Source organism: Xiphophorus couchianus, chromosome 6 (assembly GCF_001444195.1).
Source record: "Xiphophorus couchianus chromosome 6, X_couchianus-1.0, whole genome shotgun sequence".
Lineage (NCBI taxonomy): Eukaryota > Metazoa > Chordata > Actinopteri > Cyprinodontiformes > Poeciliidae > Xiphophorus > Xiphophorus couchianus.
The window spans coordinates 28,252,012-28,272,131 of NC_040233.1; the positions used below are offsets into that span (position 1 = coordinate 28,252,012).

At 36.4% G+C, this 20,120-nt stretch overlaps 2 protein-coding genes and 1 long non-coding RNA gene across 3 annotated transcripts; 2 read left to right on the forward strand and 1 right to left on the reverse strand.

Moving 5' to 3' along the window:
• Nucleotides 1–2,348: 2,348 nt before the first annotated feature.
• On the forward strand, nucleotides 2,349–4,155 carry LOC114146349 (uncharacterized). Its single transcript, XR_003595873.1, has 3 exons — nucleotides 2,349–2,749; nucleotides 3,079–3,154; nucleotides 3,812–4,155. It is a non-coding gene; the product is annotated as an uncharacterized LOC114146349 (long non-coding RNA).
• A 6-nt stretch (nucleotides 4,156–4,161) lies between these two features.
• LOC114146287 (uncharacterized) lies at nucleotides 4,162–11,564 on the forward strand. The gene is made up of 2 exons (XM_028020237.1): nucleotides 4,162–5,516; nucleotides 11,242–11,564. Exons 1-2 carry the CDS (start codon nucleotides 4,350–4,352, stop codon nucleotides 11,530–11,532), a joined length of 1,458 nt encoding a protein of 485 aa, XP_027876038.1. The 5' UTR covers nucleotides 4,162–4,349; the 3' UTR covers nucleotides 11,533–11,564.
• Nucleotides 11,565–14,464: 2,900 nt separating this feature from the next.
• On the reverse strand, nucleotides 14,465–18,930 carry LOC114146403 (uncharacterized). The gene is made up of 2 exons (XM_028020396.1): nucleotides 16,179–18,930; nucleotides 14,465–14,558 (listed from the first exon to the last, which is right to left on the reverse strand). Exons 1-2 carry the CDS (start codon nucleotides 17,102–17,104, stop codon nucleotides 14,465–14,467), a joined length of 1,020 nt encoding a protein of 339 aa, XP_027876197.1. The 5' UTR covers nucleotides 17,105–18,930.
• Nucleotides 18,931–20,120: the final 1,190 nt, after the last annotated feature.

The window sequence follows — 20,120 nt, forward strand, 5'->3', positions numbered from 1 at the left end:
ATGTTTCTTTGGCAAAAGCCTGATTGTGAAGGAGGAACATTATTTTTCTAAATCCAGTGGGGAAGGGTGTGGCAAGCAAGTAACTTATGTAGGGATATGTTGTTAATACATTTATGAATATGAAATTGTGGTCATTCTATCGCAAATAAAAAGAAAAATTACAAAACCCTTCACCAATTAGTTATAAACTGAATTTGATTGCTTTTTCTAAATATAATTGCATTTTAAGTATTACACTTATTTGTTACCTTTCTGAACAAGTAGCGAGTTGTAAATTTTTCATAAACCCTTTTAGTTTTGTTTTATTCATGTAAAGCTGTATTCTTGTTTTTATCAGAATGCAAACAAGTTAAGGATGTTATTTACAAAATGATGGATGCAAACGAGACCAGGCGTACAGAGACGGCCTACTATTGCTAAAAATAAGATTTTATTCCTGGTAAACCTACTGATCCACATGCTGGGGTTTTCAAAGAAAAGTCAGAGATTAGCTTTTAATCAGATGAAAGTAGAGCAGAATTGTTTCTGTAAATTTAGTTATCTTAAATTAATTTATTCTGAACAAAATCAACTGAATGACTAAAGACTTCAGAGGACATGAGTGCATCTTTTAAATCCATGCTGTTACTGAGTGAATAATGTGCATGAAAACAAACTGCACAAACTCCTATATACCCACCATTACTGGATGTAGTTTTAACTTTCTATCCTATCGCCACATTTACATGTTGGTGCAATAAAGTCTCATAATTTGGCCTCTTAGGATGAATTTACATCTGACACATCTGGCCAGCTTTAGACGAACCAGAGTTTGTTTCTCCTGTCATCATTTCTCCCTGTTGTGCAGGAGTTAATGCACTCATGCAAACCCTGGTGCCGACCAAACAACCGGGCCGAGACCCACTTTCTGAGGCGTCTCAGTTCACTTCCAAACCAGCTGAAGTGGTTCACTTCTGTGTGAATACAGACCGGCCTCGATCTGAACTAAATGAAATATTTGTCTTGTTGAACTTCACGAGTTCAAAGAAGAAGTTGAGTCCCAAAGAAGCATGGCAGTTTGTGCATATACTAAAATGTGATTATATAATGGATGGATAGTACAATTAAAACTAATGCTCCTAGAAATACGTGACCTGTACCATCATGGATGTTAATTGAAAAAGTACAACAAAAGAACACAAAGGAATTGCAAATACAGTTGAGGAAGATGTAGAGAAAAAAATACTCCAGGAACTTGAAATGTTTTTCCCCAAACTGACTGAACCACATGCCTCAAAATCTGGCACAAGATATTATCATTTTTAAGTAAACAGAATTTTCCTGCTTGAACAGTTTTTTGAAATATGATCATTTTAAATAAATAGTGATTCTCAGTGGAATAACAAACCATATCTGCTGATCAGAGTGTTTCTCTGGTTTACACGTTTTATGGACCTTAAGAAGACCTAAGGCCTTGTTTTCTAATTTGTGGCAGATGGAATATGGGGTAACTGTGTTATCAAATGATTTTATGCTGAAACCAGGAACTGTGTTCACATTCATGCCACAAAGTTCGGCCTCTTTCCAGAGCGCAATGGACTCTGCTAGGGCCTGTCACTAGTAGCAGGTGATGTTCTCTATTCTTCCTGGTTTTTACTTCCCTGTATTAATAACTTTTACTTTTGCTAAGCAAAGTTATTTTCTTTCTTTTCTTTCTGACTCATATGGGGTTTTCACAGACGTCAAGCACATTTTTAATCATTGAAATGTAGAGCAGAATTGTTTTGACTGATTTGGTCATTTTAAACTATTAATTTATCCTGAACAAAGATTGAATGACTGAAGATATTTGAGGACATTGATATTTTAAAGTTTAAATTAATTCTGTCACTAATTGAATAATGTGCATGAAAACAGACACTATGCACAAACTCCCCACATCCCAACTCTCAACTTTTAACTTTCTACTCAATCACATTTTGATGTTGATGAGATAAAATCTCAGAATTAAACCTCTTAGTTATTCCTCTGTAGGTTTTATTAAGCATGTTATTCATGTTGGAAAAGATATTTTTTGCTATTGAAACAAAGGCTAAAAGTATCTTGAACTCTGATGAATTCTACACTTCATAAAGTTTTTATATAAGTTAAGCTGATTTCTGGTTGCTACAAGGAAGTATGCAAACATTTCACTTGCTTGAGGAAAGGACAGGTTCAAATATTTTCTGTATTGTTGAATGTGAGCCAGAATATTTATGATGGTTTCTGTTTCATTCTGAAACAAAAACCATTTCACACACCTAAAAGTAGGTGTGTGTTTGCAAGTCTTTGTGTATAAAAAGAAGCGAGCCTAAAAGATCGCAGAACTCGCTCTCATCATCTCTGAAGAGGAACCAGGACGTAAGTTTTTGAGCAGTGATTAATTTGTTTTCATCAACATGATGTAGAACTGCTTTTCGATGCGTCTCTGCCAGCACACCTGAATCAGTGATTGGGCCCTAAGCAGGAATCTGTAGAACCCGACTACAAACCGATGAAGTAATTCAGCCAGTTGTTTCAGGTGTGTTGGACCAGGGACACATCTGACAGCTGCAGGACATCAGTCCTGATTCTGAGGATCTGGGCCAAAGTTTGTGTAGCTGATCATTTCTTTAAAACCAAATCCCACACAGTGACCACTTTTCTTATATTTTAGTGAATTGATCCAGTTTAGCAAAACTCAACACCCTGCAGAACCTGATCTACAGACAGCAGAGAACGTTCAACAAAGGTTTGTATCATTTTATTTTAATCTATGCAAAAGTTTTTTATTATTATTTTTAAATGCATTAGTCAGATTTTAGCAGAATGATGATTTAGTGCAATGTTTCACATCCCAGTCTAAACCTACTTTTTGTATTTTTATCTGAATTATTTTTCTCTTCTGATTTTAAACTTCATTTTTTGTTGAGACTTCTAACTTCTGTTTCAGATGTTGCTCATTTCATGGTGCATTTTATGATCCATTTATCAGTCATGTTTTCCTGTTTTCATTTAGAAATAACTGAAAGTTTCCCTTCAGCAGAACAAGAATATGCAAATAGATTCTGTGTTTTTCAGGAATCTGTCAAACTATTGGAAATCAAACATTTTGAGATCATCTGGATCTGCAAATTGTTGCCAACACCAGACCAAGGTTTGTTATGAATCATCATAAGCTCAACAGACTTGTTTAAGAATATCAGTCATTATTATTCGTTGCTTTGCATTTTAGTTACCTGCTGCAGAAGAGACCAAATATCTACAATACTGGCATTAACAGCTAAAAACCAAAGATATATTTCACAGGACTTTGATTTCATTTCTTCCAGGATGTTGCAACGACTCTGATTGTTTCATCTTAAAATTACTGATTTTGTGGAACCTTTTTCAAATTTTAATCTAACATCTGAGCCTCATCAAAGCACATATTCTAACTGATTGAATGTCACAATATATTTTACGTTGTATAATATTTTGCAGTCAGATGTGGCCAAGCAGCTCTCAGACAAATTTCTGTTTTATCATAATAGCATGATTTAATATAGAACCATTAAAACTAATGAAGGATTGAATCCTAACACATTTATGTGCAACAAAATCAGACATTAGGAAATATTTACATTTTGCTAAAAGTTTTTACGTCGTTTGAAAGCTTTAACACATTTTTCCCAGGAAGCCCATAAACATGGAGGTTTGATGTTTTAAATTCATTAGCTCTTTGGCAGTGTAGATGAAATTTGAATCTTGCTTAGACATAAAAGTAACAAGTTTTTACAGTTTCATCATTGTTCCTGTTTTCTTCTGACTCCAGGCAGATTGACACTGAAGAAGAACCAACACTGACAATCAGGATGTGCCTGTTATTGACCACACCTCTCTTCATTGCTGTGGTTGTAATACTTCTGTTACTCTGGCAGAACATCATCACTGTGACAGACTTAATCAAAGGAGGAAAGCAAGTTTCAGATGTAGTAATCCCAGCTTTGGATGATCCAAAGATATCAGGAGCATTAACACTAACCGTCACTGCAGTGTTCATTTTGACAAACTCACTGGAAACGACTCTGTTGGTTCTGGTTGATATCGCCCTGTGGTTGCATTGGCTCAATATCCTCCCACTGAGAGAGTTAATTAGGTTAGCTACAGAGTTTTATCAGTCAGTCGTACCGGGAACAAATCAGACCTGCACTGATTCAAAGCCTGAAGCTAAACGATTGGCTGATGTTGTTAAAGAAAAAAGCACTTTACTGACTTCACAAACCGGCCATGCCGAGATTTACAAACTTCATCTAGAAGGGAAACAGATCAACATTAATGGCTGCAAGAGCTTCACTTTTGGAGAGAAATCTATGAATTGTAACAGAAACATCATGGTTCTTGGAGCTGCAGGTGCTGGAAAGTCCACTGCCATCAATGCGATGATAAACTACGTTCTAGGCGTTAGATGGGAAGACTCGTTTCGGTTTAAGTTAGTGGATGAAGGTCAGTCAGACTCACAGGTTCACAGTCAGACATCAGAAATCACAGTGTACAAACTCTACCACCAGGAGGGATTCAGGGTGAACTACTCCCTCACCATCATAGACACTCCAGGCTTTGGGGGAATCGGCGGCGTAGACAGAGACAAGGAGATCACAGAGCAGCTGCGAAACCTCTTTGCTAACCAGGAAGGTGTTGGTGAAGTTGATGCTGTGTGTTTTGTAGTTCAGGCAGGTCTAACTGAACTGACATCAACACAAAGATATGTGTTTGATTCAGCGCTGTCAATCTTTGGCAAAGATGTGGCAGAAAACATCAGGATCCTGGTGACGTTTGCTGACGAGCAGCAGCAACCAGTTGTAGAGGCCATCAAAGTGTCCGGTGTCCCATGTCCTAAAGGTGCAGACGGGCTGCCAGTTCACTTCAAATTCAATAACTCAGTTCTGTTTGCTAACAACAAATCCTTAGTGGCAAGGATTTGGTCCAATGAAGAGAAAACCTTTGAGTATTGGAACATGGGGACAAAGAACATGGCCGGATTTTTTGCTAGTTTAGCTAACATCAAAACCATAAGATTGACAATGACCAATGAGGTTCTGAAAGAAAGAAAGCACCTGGAAAGTACAGTGGAGGAGCTGCAGAAGCAGGTTAAACTCAACTTAGCCAAGCTGGAGGATATCAGGGAGACAAATGACAAACTCAAAGAGCATGAAGCAGAAATCAGAAACAATGAGAACTTTGAGTTTGATGTTACTGTAACAAAGACTGAGCAAATTGATATTTCTCACACTGGGAAGTTTATCACCAACTGCATGCAGTGTCATGTTACCTGTCACTTCACTTGTAACATAGAAAAAGATGCGGATAAAAAAGGATGTGATGCAATGGACAAAGATGGATACTGTAAAAGGTGTGCAGGGAAATGTTTCTGGAATGTGCATTCCAACCAGAGCTTCAGATGGGAATATCAGGATATTTCTGAGAAGAGAACAGTGAAAGAGCTGAAAGAAAAATACGAGAAAGCTTGTGGACAGAAGGTAACCTTAGAGGAACTGATGAAAAATCTGATGTCAGAGTATCGATCTATGCAGGATGATGTGGTGAAACTGATTGCAGAAGCTGCAAAGTGTCTGAACAGAATGAAAGAGATAGTCCTGAACCCAAACCCCCTTACTACTCCAGAATACATCAACATGCTCATTAAAGGAGAGGAACAGGAGGCCAAGCCAGGCTGGGAGGAGAGAGTTCAGTCTCTGATGAAAATGAAGGAAAAGGCAGAGATCATAGCTAAAGTAGAGAAGGGAGAGGAAATCCTGGTGAATCAGTAATTTGCTGATGCCGTCACAACAAATCTAAACTCAGAACTGTGCCAAGGTGAGACTAAAATAGATTTACTTCCACAAGTGGAATATGATGTGTTTGTGTGTGTATATTTATATAAGCTTTATCAGACTTTGGGTTTATTTCAAGTGAAACGGACATGTGAGCAGAGAAAACATGGGAGTGGGAGCTTAAAGAGAGACAAGGTAAAAATTTAAAGGGAAGGAAACAGGTGACATTAGAGGATTGTTTTAATCAACAACGATAAAGAAAATATACAAGTTTACCAAAACCTGTAAGTTACAGCTAAAGTTTGATTGACCTATCATTCACCAACTTTTTTCTTAGTGTTTTTCAAAATTATGCTATTTTAGCTTAATGATGTCATAAGATCATGAATAAAAATGTAAAGAACCACCTGGAATTTTCTCCATGTTATTTTGAATCCAATTGATTCAATTGTTATCATGACTTTGGTTTTAATAGGAAATTATTTCAGTCACCCAAACTGTAGCAGCTATATTAGTTATATATATATATATATATATATATATATATATATATATATATATATATTATATATATTATATATATTATAGCCACCTATAAGGTTCTGTTCATCGGGAGGATATATACAGTAAATCCTATTTTAATGAAAAATTTACCGTACCTTAAAGTTTTCTATTTAATTTATCTTTTTTTTTTTTTTTGCGTTTTTTGTTGTGGTTAATTTTATTGAATTTCTAATTAATTAGAGGGAAAATTGTATCTTCTTTGTGAATCACCTAATTCTTATGAGCAGTTTAATATATGAAACTTTTTACTATAATGTTTTTAGTTTATCTTTGGGGTTTCAATGTTTCTTTGTGTCACATATATTTGATTTTGTGTCGTTCCATTTTTAATTTTATCTGGTTGCACTGCTGCTTACTGTTGAGAATATATAACTGTGTTTTCCTCTTTTTTAGCTATTTGCATGCTCTTATATACATACATGCAGTCAAATGTTGGGGAACGTCTTCAAAGCTAAGGCTAAAGGAAATGACACACTAGCGAACGCCCTGTTTATGGCGTAGCTTAGATAGAAGCTAACAAAGGGAATTTAAAACCGTTTGATGCCATTTTGTTCTGTTGGTGCGTAAGGATAGCATGAACAAATTTACAAGCTGTATTTCAGTCTTAATAAATGGAATTTATGAATTCAACTCCACTGACTCTTCTTCCACTTCATACATCAAGAACCTAATGGAGAAAGGATAATTCTCCACATTATATAACCATCTCATGCATGTAACACACTGATGGATAAACTGATAACGGCAGGCCAGTGAGTTTGTAGAATGAGGCAAAGACAAAATCATCCATTATTTGCTTCTCTTTGTTTCACCCTTAAGATGTGCTGAGTGAAGCCCAGCAGTGCAGTCAGTGAATGTCACTGCTCCATGTTAATATTCATCCAAAATACGTTAAAGATCTGCTGCTGTTGTTTCAACCTTCCAGACCTCAGAGAGAAATGGGAAGATGGAGGTTGGATTTTACATTTTACTCGGGTCTGAATGTAGAGAATCAGCTTCTCTGCACCTCAAACCTGGAACAAACTCTCAGAAAACTTAAAAACAGCTAAAACTCTGAGTTCCTTTAGATCAAGGCTTAAACCCAGCAGAGTTTATTATGAACCATAATAAATGGAACATTGACCAACTTATTGGGTGGTTTTAATGATGTCACTTGACAAACTAATGTCTGTTACTGGTTGTCACAGTTGTTGACTGTATGATGTGTTCATGATGTTTTTGTGTTTTCATGATGTAAATAACTCTGAGCTCCACTGTTGCAGATATATAATATACAAAAACAAATAAACGTGATTGATTTGAATGTCTTGTAATACTTGATCATTTTTGGCATTAAGGCCTTGGTTTATACTTAAATAAAAACTAATTATTTCTCTATGTAATAATCCTGAAGGGTTTATTGGAACTGGAAAAATGAACCTGATTGTTGCAGGATAAAAAATATACAATATAACATTAGTGTCATCTTCAATATAACATTTGTCAAAAACATCCCTTAAAGTGAACAGACTAATTATTACCTCATGTTTCCACACTGACACCAACCTCAGACTCCAGTGGTATCATTGCTTTTATTTTTTGTCCAATTTAATTAATTTTTTTCTAACGGCTTAAATTTTGGATTCAATTGCATGAAAAGAGACGTTATTACATTTCTTTGGTTCTTTGGTTTGTTCCTTTTCTTATGGATTATGTTCTACAGGTCTTGGGATGTTCAGTGACAAATTTATTAAATTAAATTCTACACACTAAAACTCCATTATGACTGTGTGGATTTTTTTTTATAAGTATACTAAAAATGAAAATAAACAATAAAACATATATATGCAATCAGATCCTTCACATAGTGCATTGTTGATGTGGGACTGGAGTTAAAGACCTTCTGCTCTACGGAGTATAAATAATGTTCCTTTGTGATTCTCCCATTTATAAGATCTTCTATCAGGGCCAATGAGTTAATCAAGGACATAAACCCAACACAGAACTGAAAATGGGTTTGATTTGACCAACATTTTAGTGAAGTATTATGTGTGTATATATTGCCTGCATAGTATGTGTGGAACTTGTTCCTTCACAAGGAAGTCAGATGGTAGGATTATTAATTATGGAGAATATATATTTAAAGCTAATGCTCCTTAAGACACATGACCTGTACCGTTATGAATGTTGATTGAAACAATACAACAGGAAGAGTTAAAGGGGATACTGATGAAGTTGTGATGAAGTTGAGGAAGTTATAAAGAAAATTCCATCACCACCATCATGGAACAGAAGTGAAAGTATTCCAAGAGCTTGAAAAGTTTTTCTTTTTTGTTGCTAGACTCATTGAGCCACATACCATAGAGAAAACTCTTTCACAAGCATTTAGTCATTTTTAAGTAAACAGAAGTTTCCTAGTAGAAAAGTTATTTGAAATTTTCTGTAGCATATGCCAAAGTCGAGGCATGCAGGCCAAATCCGTCCCGCCATGAGAGTTTGTGTCGCCGTCTAGAAGGCAACATGAATGGAATCTTAATGATCAGTTAGTCTTAACAATCAAATCAAACATCTTTCAGTTTCCTGCCAATTTGTCAACATGAAGAGGTTCAATATTCAAAGTAGTCATTGAATGGTACAGGTTTTTATTAGCATTTGAACAGTCTAATGCAGGGGTGGGCAACTCCAGGCCTGGAGGGCTGGTCTCCTGCAACCTTTAGATGTGTCCCTGCTTCAACACACCTGAGTCAAATATGAGGTCATTAGCAGGAATCTGAAGAGCCTGACTGCACTGAGGAGGAGATTAAACTATTTGATTGAAGCAGGTTGAACCTGGGAGACGTCTAAGAGTTGCAGGACACCGGCCCTCCAGGACCTGGATTGGCCACCCCTGGTCTAATGTGTAGTTTTATCAATGGTTCAAAATGAGAACAAGTTTTGTGCATCTTGTATAAGGAATTATTTTACATAAAATGGCTTTTGTCTTGGTCATGCTGCAGTGGACCAGATATAGTTGAAGGAAGTTTTCTTACATGTTTTCTGGATCTTAAGGAAACTTAAGAGGCTCGACACACAAGAAGCACAAAGGTTTTCCGCCACTTGAGGTGAACCCAACACACGCGATAGTGACAGTACTGCCAACAGCGACGAGTTGATGCCGGTGAGTCGCATAGCTAGCCCCTGTGTGCACGTCTACATGTATGAGCTCAAACTTTTACATACATGGATTACACCAGTCGCTTGGCTGAAAGAGGGCAAACCGACATTAATGGAGAGTGAGTGATGTCACCGCTCGTCAATAAATTCAATTCATTCTATTTATATAGAGCCAGTTCACAAAAACCGTCATCTTAGGCAGGTCACTAAACAGCCAGTTCAACTATACATATAAAATATTACAATTAATCCTAGCTTTCAAACAGAGCAGTTATCTCAATTATTCAAAATAGTTTAAACAGTTTTCTATCTATGGAATCAGTAGTAGACAACCGTTTTGTCAACCTTGCAGCAATTCCTCATACCAAGCATATCCATCATGGGAGAGGAAAAGAAAATTTCCCCATGAACAGGAAGAAACCTGTTAAAGGTTTAGAATCTCATCAAAATAATTTTATTTTTATTTCCTGATGTTCAAAATGCATGCTACTAAGTAAAGATATTTTCCTTCTGATACAGTTGCTGACTCATATACTAGCATTTTTAATTAAATCAGAAAGATGTTAATTGTCTGAAGGTAGAGCAGAATCTTTCTGGTCGATTTATTTGTTTTGAACTGAATTTATCCTGAACCAAAATCAAATGAATAACTAAAAACTTTAGAGGACATCAATATATCTTTTAAAGCTTAAATCAATCCTGTTATTGACTGAATAATGTGGCTGAAAACAAACACTCTGTACCAACACACACAAAACTGAATCCAGTTTTGACTTTTAACTAAATCACTACAGTTGGATATTTTCTATTATTAAGACTTTATCACTTTTGACAACATTTTTAACTTATACACACTAAAATTACTTCAGGCTATTCTGCAGTTTTTTATAAGTTCATCAAGCCGTCTGCTTTTCAATTCTCTCCCTACAAGTGACATACCAATGTTTCACTTGCCAAAATAGTTATGGTGGTTTTTGTTTCATTCTCAGTAAAAATATTTGTGTGTTTGTCTTTGTATTACAGAAGGAGCATCTCTAAAACATCACAGAACTCACTCATAATCTTTGAAGAATAATTAGAGGTTAGGTTTTGAGCAATGATTAATTTGTTTTCATCAACATGATGTAGAACTGCTTTTCGATGCGTCTCTGCCAGCACACCTGAATCACTGATTGGGCCCTAAGCAGGAATCTGTAGAACCCGACTACAAACCGATGAAGTAATTCAGCCAGTTGTTTCAGGTGTGTTGGACCAGGGACACATCTGACAGCTGCAGGACATCAGTCCTGGTTCAGAGGATCTGGGCCAAAGTTTGTGTAGCTGATCATTTCTTTAAAACCAAATCCCACACAGTGACCACTTTTCTTATATTTTAGTGAATTGATCCAGTTTAGCAAAACTCAACACCCTGCAGAACCTGATCTACAGACAGCAGAGAACGTTCAACAAAGATTTGTATCATTTTATTTTAATCTATGCAATGTTTTTTTTAAAACACATTAGTCAGTTTTTACTATGATGGACAGCCGACCTGTCCAGGTGACCCTGCCTCTCGCCCGGTGACCGCTGGAGATAGGCACCAGCATCCCTTGCAGTCCCTTTAGGGATAAGTGTGTTAGAAAAAGGATTGATGAATAGTCATTTTTTAGCAGAGTGATTAAGTGCAATGCTTCAAATTTATAAGAGAACAGTGAAAGAGCTGAAATTAAAATACGAGAAAGCTTGTGGACAGAAGGTAACCTTAGAGGAGCTGATGAAAAATCTGATGTCAGAGTATCGATCTATGCAGGATGATGTGGTGAAACTGATTGCAGAAGCTGCAAAGTGTCTGAACAGAATGAAAGAGATAGTCCTGAACCCAAACCCCCTTACTACTCCAGAATACATCAACATGCTCATTAAAGGAGAGGAACAGGAGGCCAAGCCAGGCTGGGAGGAGAGAGTTCAGTCTCTGATGAAAATGAAGGAAAAGGCAGAGATCATAGCTAAAGTAGAGAAGGGAGAGGAAATCCTGGTGAATCAATAATTTGCTGATGCCGTCACAACAAATCTAAACTCAGAACTTATTACACATTAATTTGGGTTTATTTCAAATGAAATGGATATGGGATTGGGGGGAGTTTAAAGAGAAACGAGGTAAAAATTTAAAGGGAAAGAAGCAGGTGACATTAGAGGACACGATTGTTTTAATCATCAATGATGAAGAAAATATACAAGTTTATCAAAACCTGTAAGTTACAGTTAAAGTTTGATTGACTGACCTATCGTTCACCAACTTTTTTCTTAGTGTTTTTCAAAATTTTGCAATTTTAACTTAATGATGTTATAAAATCATGAATAAAAATGTAAAGAACCACCTGATTGAAACAATACAACAGGAAGAGTTAAAGGGGATACTGATGAAGTTGTGATGAAGTTGAGGAAGTTATAAAGAAAATTCCATCACCACCATCATGGAACAGAAGTGAAAGTATTCCAAGAGCTTGAAAAGCTTTTCTTTTTTGTTGCTAGACTCATTGAGCCACATACCATAGAGAAAACTCTTTCACAAGCATTTAGTCATTTTTAAGTAAACAGAAGTTTCCTAGTAGAAAAGTTATTTGAAATTCTCTGTAGCATATGCCGAAGTCGAGGCATGCAGGCCAAATCCGTCCCGCCATGAGAGTTTGTGTCGCCGTCTAGAAGGCCATATAATAAGAATGTTAGTTAATGTCATCAGTCAAAATCGATTACATTTAATCTGATTAATGCCAATTTGTCAATATGAAAAGTGGTTCCATATTTGAAGTACTCATCGAATGGGACAGCTATTTATTAGTATTTGAACAGTTTGTCGATGTGAAGTTTTATCAATATATTCTTCCACAACTAATACTTTGAGGACATGATATTAATACAACCCAAAATGAGTTTTGGTCTAGAGGATCATTTTAGATGAAGGAGGTTTTGTCTTGTTGTTGCAAACAGTTGTTGCCTCATTGCACAAGTTCCTTAGGAAATGAATGAGTTATGTCTCCTCTCATGTCAAATTCAATTAATTTTACTTATATAGAGCTAATTCATCAAAAATGTCACCTTGACATGTTGTTGTAATGTAATGGTAATGGTATAATAATGCAAGAACACATTCTCAAAGATCAATAAACTTTAAATTCTAATGAATATTAAACAATCTTTCTGGAAAACATTTTAAATGTCCAGAATAATTAAGCATCTGAAAAAACAAAATTACTCATGATGTCTCTGTAAACACAATTATCTTTAAAAGAAAGGCTAGTTAAGACCAAAGCACCAGACTGAAGACGTTTTCTGTACAAAGAAACAATAAATCATGCAAATGGAAATTGATTTTCTTTTATCACGTAATTGATTTATTGCTTATTGCGACAAGCCTACATAAAGTACATTACAATTAATTCTAGTTGTCAAGCAGAGCAGTAATCTCAATTAATTATTCAAATGAGTTTAAACTGTGTTCTGTCTCTGTAATCAGTAGATGATCCCTCATGTTTTGTGAACTTTGCAGCAATTCCTCATACCGAGCATATCCATCACGGGAGGGAAAAAAAAAAAATCCCCTTTAACAGGAAGAAAACCCCAGCAGAACCAGAACCTGGCTCAGTACTACTGACCATCTGGGGGTTTGAGAAAACACTAAAACAAGCAGATAAAATGATTTAGAAATATTTTCTCTGTTAAAAGCAAAATGCTAAGCAAAGATTTTCATCCTGGTGTTGTTGCTGAACAACATGCCGTTTTCTTTCCTGGTGTTCAGAAAGCTAACCAGTACAGTTGCCGACTCGTATAGTAGAGTTTTTAATTAAGTCAGAAACATATTTTCAACCATTTAAAGGTAGAGCACAACTGTTCAGGTTGATCTAGGTATTAGTTATAAAACTAATAATTTATCCTGAAACCAAAATCAAACTAAAAACTTGAGGATATTAATATATGTTTTAAAGCTTAAATCAATCTTATTATCCACTGAATAATGTGGCAGAAAACCAAATCGCTTCATTTGGATCTATTCTATTCGTAAGACGTTTACACTTTTCATAACATTTTTGAACTTTTACAAATTACCTCAAATTCTTCTGCAGTTTTTATTGAACTTTTACAAATTACCTCAAACTCTTCTGCAGTTTTTAATGAGTTCGTCAAGCAGTCTGCTTTTTTATTCTGTCCCTACAAGGAAGTATACAAATGTTTCACTTGCTTGAGGAAAAGACAGATGTGAAATGTTTTCTGTATTGTTGAATGTGAGCCAAAATAGGAACAGTGGTTTTGGTTTCTTTCTCAGTAAAAGTAGGTGTGTGTTTGCAAATCTTTGCATAAAAGAAGGAGCATCTCTTGAACCAAACAGAACTCACCCACCATCATCTCTTAAGAATAATTGGAGGTAAGTTTTTGAGCAAGGATTTTGTTTTCTTAAACATGAGTTCTTTCAAGAAACTCCACTTGACAAATTGTCCAATATTTTTGTGAATTAACCCAGTTTTTCAAAACTCAACACCCTGCAGAACCTGAACGCAAAGAATAATCAACAAAGGTTTGCATCTTTTTACTTCATCTATGCAACTTTTTTGTAAATACATTATTAGTCCATTGTTATTTAATTTGTCCCCAGACTAAATCTACTTTCTGCTTTGATTTCCTCCCACAATCAAATGTCTAAAGGTGGAGAGATTTGGAGGAAAAAGTTTTTTGAAAACCTATTTCTTAATATTCCTCTGAATTATTTCTGTCTCTTCCTTCTGATCCACATCTTTGGTGTTCAAACCTCTAACTTCTGTCAGACTTTGCTATTTACGCTGCATTTATTTCATGTTCTATTCATTTATCTTGTAAATAACCGTGATCTTAAATACATTTTACTTACACTTACTGACATTTGTTCTGGCTTCATTGAAAAACATCTGAACTTAATGTTTTCAGAACAAGATCTAAATAGATTCTGTTCATTTCAGGAATTTGCCAGATTGCAAAATCCAAAATACGTCAAAATCATCTGGATCTGCAAGTTGTCTTGCCAACACCCGACCCGACCCGACCCGACCCAGGTTTGTCCTGAATCAACTTAGCTTTACAAGTTTAAAAACCCCCCAGAAAAAACCCACCATCATTTGCCTTTTTACTATGAAGCTGAGTTACCTGCTGCTGTTCAGACCAAATATTTGCATTATTGGCATCAACTTACACAAAAACTGAGGATATGAATTAAAGCAATACTTCCCAAAGTGGGCTCTAATTTTCCAGGAGACATGCAAGAAGGACGTAGGGGTTGGAGAGAAAACAGTCAAATTACTTGTTCACATAAATACACTGAGGCACCTTCTGACATTACTAAATACACGTGTAAACACTACCATCTAGTGTTCAGCAAAATCATAGCATCCATCTACAACATGAATAGATGCTGTGGATTCATAGGAGAGTGAGACAATGGGTGGGACTTACCTGTCAGTCAAAGCAGCCTTCACTCAACTTGTTGTTGGCGCTGTGAAGAAATGGACAGATCGCTCAGAAAGAAAATGTGCCAGGCCAGATAGTCCAGCATGACTGTGGACAGCAACTAGGACACAAATGGTGTTGGGAACAACGTTGTCTCTGACCAAGAATCAAAAACATCTAAATATGATAAAAGTTGCATTGCTCTGGTATTTACATGCAGGAATATTGGTGGATTTCCTCCAACACTGTATATCACACAACTTAATGAAGCTTTTACTGTTGCAAAGACATTTAGAAACAAAACATTCACATTTGAAAAACAAGCCACTGGAGTATTTAAAGACTTGAGATCACTTTGTACCAGTAAGACTTGCTTAGGGGAGATCAATGCTGACTACAAGAACAGACTAAAATCATATTTTACAGTGCGTTACACAGTGGCTAAAACCAGCAAGTGAAAGACTTGATATGACCTCCTGCCACAGACATGGTTGGGACAATGCTGGGAGAAAAACTGTACAATCAATGCCTTTGTCACATTTGTCTCTGTGCCTTTCTAAAATGGCAAAGAATGACTTAAAACAGCTATGACTGAATATGAACAAGAGTTTAGTACATTTTATGCCCTAAACTGATGGGGTTGACAGCACATCTCTATATACATGCAATACATTAATGAAGGGACAATTAAGGAGGGCAAGGTATTCTGTAAGCTTCTAGAAACAAGAACAACATCAGAGGAAAGTTTAAAAATACTCAACAGCAATTAAACAAGTGGTGGAACGGCACCATGCTGAGCTCATCGTGTGAACTACTTAGTCCAACTAAGTTCAACTTAATGGATGAACATTATTGTGCTGAAGTGATTAAGGGTCAGAAAGATTCTTAAAGAGTTAGAGGTCAAATTTCAAAGCATTCAATTGCAAAGTCAAATTTATTTTATTTTTGGTAAATACAGCATTTTTATAGTAACTGAAGGTAACAAAGTTACTTAATCGCGCTATAAAATAGTATCTGCCTGGGAAATACATATTACTCCTTTAGCAGGGGAACATAGAAACATGAATGATGGATAGATAGATGTTGTGGATCCATTAACTGGTTACTTCCTTGGTGTTTGTGAACAAGAATTTTAGCAATTGCATAAATGACCAGAAGATCAGATATAAAAATACCAAATTTTTCCAGACGTAACATTTTGGTTTTTGTTTTCTTGTTTAACAGGCTGATTGACAGCAAAGATCTGTACTGACCATCAAGATGTGGCTGTTACTGACCATAACTCTACTCATAGTGGCTGCACTTCTGATGCTCCACTGGCTGAACATCATCTCACTTACACATGTGTTCACATCCGACAGCAAGCTCTCAAAGTTGGTCATCACAACATTAGATGATCCTAAGATATCAGGGACATTAACACTGACAGTCACTGTGTTCTTCATCTTCTCAAACTCCCTCACAACAATCCTCTTGGTTGTTGTGTCTGCAGTATTTAGCCTGCATTGGTTGAACATCGTTACGCTGCCAGGTTTCTTCCCATCGGCAGTAAAAGATCCTAAGATATCAGGAGCAGCAACAATGACAATCATAGTGTCTCTTAGTCTGTTAACCTCATTGACCACAACTGTCTTGGCTGCTGTGAATGTTGTTCTTTGGTTTCTTTGGCTGAAAATCATCAGCCTGAAGGTGATATTTGAATGGGACCTCTTACAGTTGCTCATCCTGGTATTAGATGACTGGAAACTATCAGGAGCTCTAACACTGACAATCACTGTGTTCTTCTTCATGTCAAACACAATATTAACAACTTTCTTAGTAACTGCATTTACAATATTTAGTTTGCATTGGTTTAACATCGTTACACTGACAAATTTCTTCCCACCATGGTTAAAGAATCCTAAAATATCAGGAGTGTTGATGGTGACGATCGCAGTGCTTCTCACCGTGTCAACCTCACTGATAACAGCTCTCTCAGTTGCTGCGATTGTCATACTTTGGTCCAATTGGCTGAAAATCATCAACCTGACGTATGCATTTACATCCGAGAGAAACTTTTCAGAGTTAATCTTCACAGCATTACGTGATCCTAAGATATCAGGAGCGTTAACGCCAACAATCACTGTCTTCTTCTTCATGTCTAACATAGTGGTAATAACTCTCTCAGTTGTTGTGTTTGCAATATTTAGTTTGCATCAGTTTAACATCATTACACTGACACACATCTTTGATTTAGGATTAAATAATCCTAAAATATCAGGAGTGTTGACGGTGACCATCACTGTGCTTCTCACTTTGTCAAACTCCCTCACAGCAACTTTTTCAGTTGCTGTGATTGTCACTCTTTGGTTAGATTGGCTGAACATCATCACACTGACAGATGCATTCAAATACGCAAGGAACCTCTCAGAGTTGGTCATCTCAGCATTAGACGATCCTAACATATCAAGCGTGTTAATGCTGTCAGTCACAATGCTTTTCATCTTCTTAAACTCTGTCACAACAAATCTCTCGGTTGCTGTTGTTGTCACCCTTTGCTTAAATTGGCTGGACATCATCACGCTGACTGATGCGTTCACATATGCAAGGAGCCTCTCAGAGTTGGTCATCTCTGTATTAGACGATCCTAAAATATCAAGCATGGTAACGCTGACAGTCGCAGTGCTTTTTATCTTCTCCAGCTCCCTCACATCTACTCTCTTGGTAGTTGTGTCTGTAATATTTAGTTTGCATTGGTTGAACATCGTTACACTGCCAGGTTACGTCCCATCAGCATTTGACAATCCTGCAGCATCAAGAGCAGTCGCAGTGACTATTGCAGCGTTTCTCACTCTGTCAAACCCACTGATAATTGTGTTGGCTGCTTTAAATTTTGTACTTTGGTTAGATTGGCTGGAAATCTCCACACTGACAGAATTTTTCACCCTGGGTTCAGAGTCATTCATGTCGTTCATTAGTGAATTTAGTGATGCAAACACCTGCACTGATTCGAAGTCAAAAGGAAAAGACCTGAAAAGTAGAGCTGTGAAGTTTGAGGATGTCAAGGAGGGAATACGAGTCAAACTTGGCTTACCAAAGCGTAACAATAGCAGGAAGACAACACAAGTTAAACTTAACTTAGCCAAGACTGATATCAGGGAGTCAATCCGTGTTAGACTTGGCTTAGACAAGCTTCAAATCATTGAGACAGTTGAGGCTAAACGTGTTTCTGCCAAACTTGTGGACAACAAGAATGAATAACTCTTAGACTATGAAGCAGAGATCAGAAAGTATATAAATACTTTTGTTTCATGTCATCAATAAGCAAGTTTATGTTTGTCACACTGTATTTCACCACCAACTAAATGCAGTGAAGCTCTTAGTTTATTTGACTGACCTCTAATTCACCAGGTTTATTCTTAGGTTTTTTCAAAGCTAAACTATTATTTTTAGCTAAATGGTTTTCATCAGTGCATGAACAAAATTTAAGCAAATTTCCTAGAGTTTCCTCCCTAGGTAATTTTAAATCCCATCAATCCAAATGTTGGAATGATTTTGTTTTAAAGTTGAATTGGTCATTTATCTAAACTCTACCAGGTTTTGTTTCCCTCCTAGAATACTTCGTTTACCTGGAGAATCGTATAGTTTTGGTTTGACTTCATAGGACAATCAAGGGACAATGCATGTTTGTTTAACAATAGATTAAAAATTTACCATATCTTTTATATTTTGCTTGTTTTTTTCAGTTGTAATTCATGGTTTATGGTTTGTCATTGTGAACTAAAACACCTTATTTCACTCAGTTGTACATCTTGTCTGTATTTTCTGTTTGTCTTTGGGGTTCCTGATGTTTCTTTGTACTGAGTTTGGGGGGAAATCTAAACAAATTGTACATATGCTTTAAAACACCAGATTTCTCTTTGTTTCTGCTGTAACTCCATGTTTCATGTCCTGTTTTTCTTGTTGAAATTTTCTCTTCATTAAAAAACTTATAAAATGCATCATTTGAAGTTTGTGCCTCGACTTTGACCACATTGACAGATACAAAAACACCAAAGGATGTTGTAATTCATTCAAAGCAGAAAAAGGAAAATAAAATTGTTGCCCTGCAGTTTTTAGTATAAAGTAATAGTATTATGACTCCTGTAAGATCAGACTTATAGGTTTCATCTAGAAAATATAAAGCATAATTAGCTTACAAAGAAGAGCAAAAACCTGTTGGACAGAAATATGTTGTTTGCTAGAAAACTACCAAGAGATTTGTTGTCAGGGAGTTTATCCTTTATTCTTGGACAGTCCTGCAGAAGACGGGTGAGACTCGCTCAGTAGACGGAGAGAGAAATGCCCAGAGGATTATTCTCCCAGTTTGTTGCAAACTGGTTTTGTTGATCTGTAAGGCCAGAGTTATGGTTTCCAAAGATATAAGGAGGGAATATTCTAGCAATCAATGGCAAACTCAGGGCCGATACGAGGCTCCAAAAAGGGAAGAACTCAACTTCCAGCTCTAAAACAATAAACTCGTAGATCCAACAGGGTTTATGATGTAATCATCCTCCATAACTAATGTTAATCACAATGTCAATTCATTTTGTGGAGATCATCTCCTGCTCTAAGGAGTCACTGTCCTGGGCCAGGAAATCTGGGTGATTCCTAGAAACATGTTCCTTCCTGATTCTCCCATTTAACAGATTTTTCAGCAATTCCAATTAATCAATCCTGATCAATTCTGTTCCATTATTTCTGGAACAGAATTGATCAGGATTGATCAGGAACAGAAATAATGTTTGACACTGATTTGGGAGACATTTTAATGAAGTTTTGTGATGAAATGTACAATGTCTTTTATCTCAGCGTGTATTTTAGCCAAATGATTGTTTTTCTCAGAGTTGTTTGTGGTCTTCAATGCCTGCTTAGTAAATGCATGCTCCTAACTTGTTTTGTTCAAATGAACATCAGGTGGTAGTATTTTTAAATATGGTGTATATATTGTGACCTGTGCCACTCTAAATGTTGGCTGAAGCTACACAACAGGAAGGGTAGAAAGTAATAGAGGTAAAGTTGAGGAAATGGTGGAGAGAAAAACACCTTTATTATATATCAGTAGAACTGAAAATACTCCAGGAACTTCAAATGCTTTTTCCCCAAACTCACTGAGCCACATGCCTCAGGAAAAAATCTGGCAGG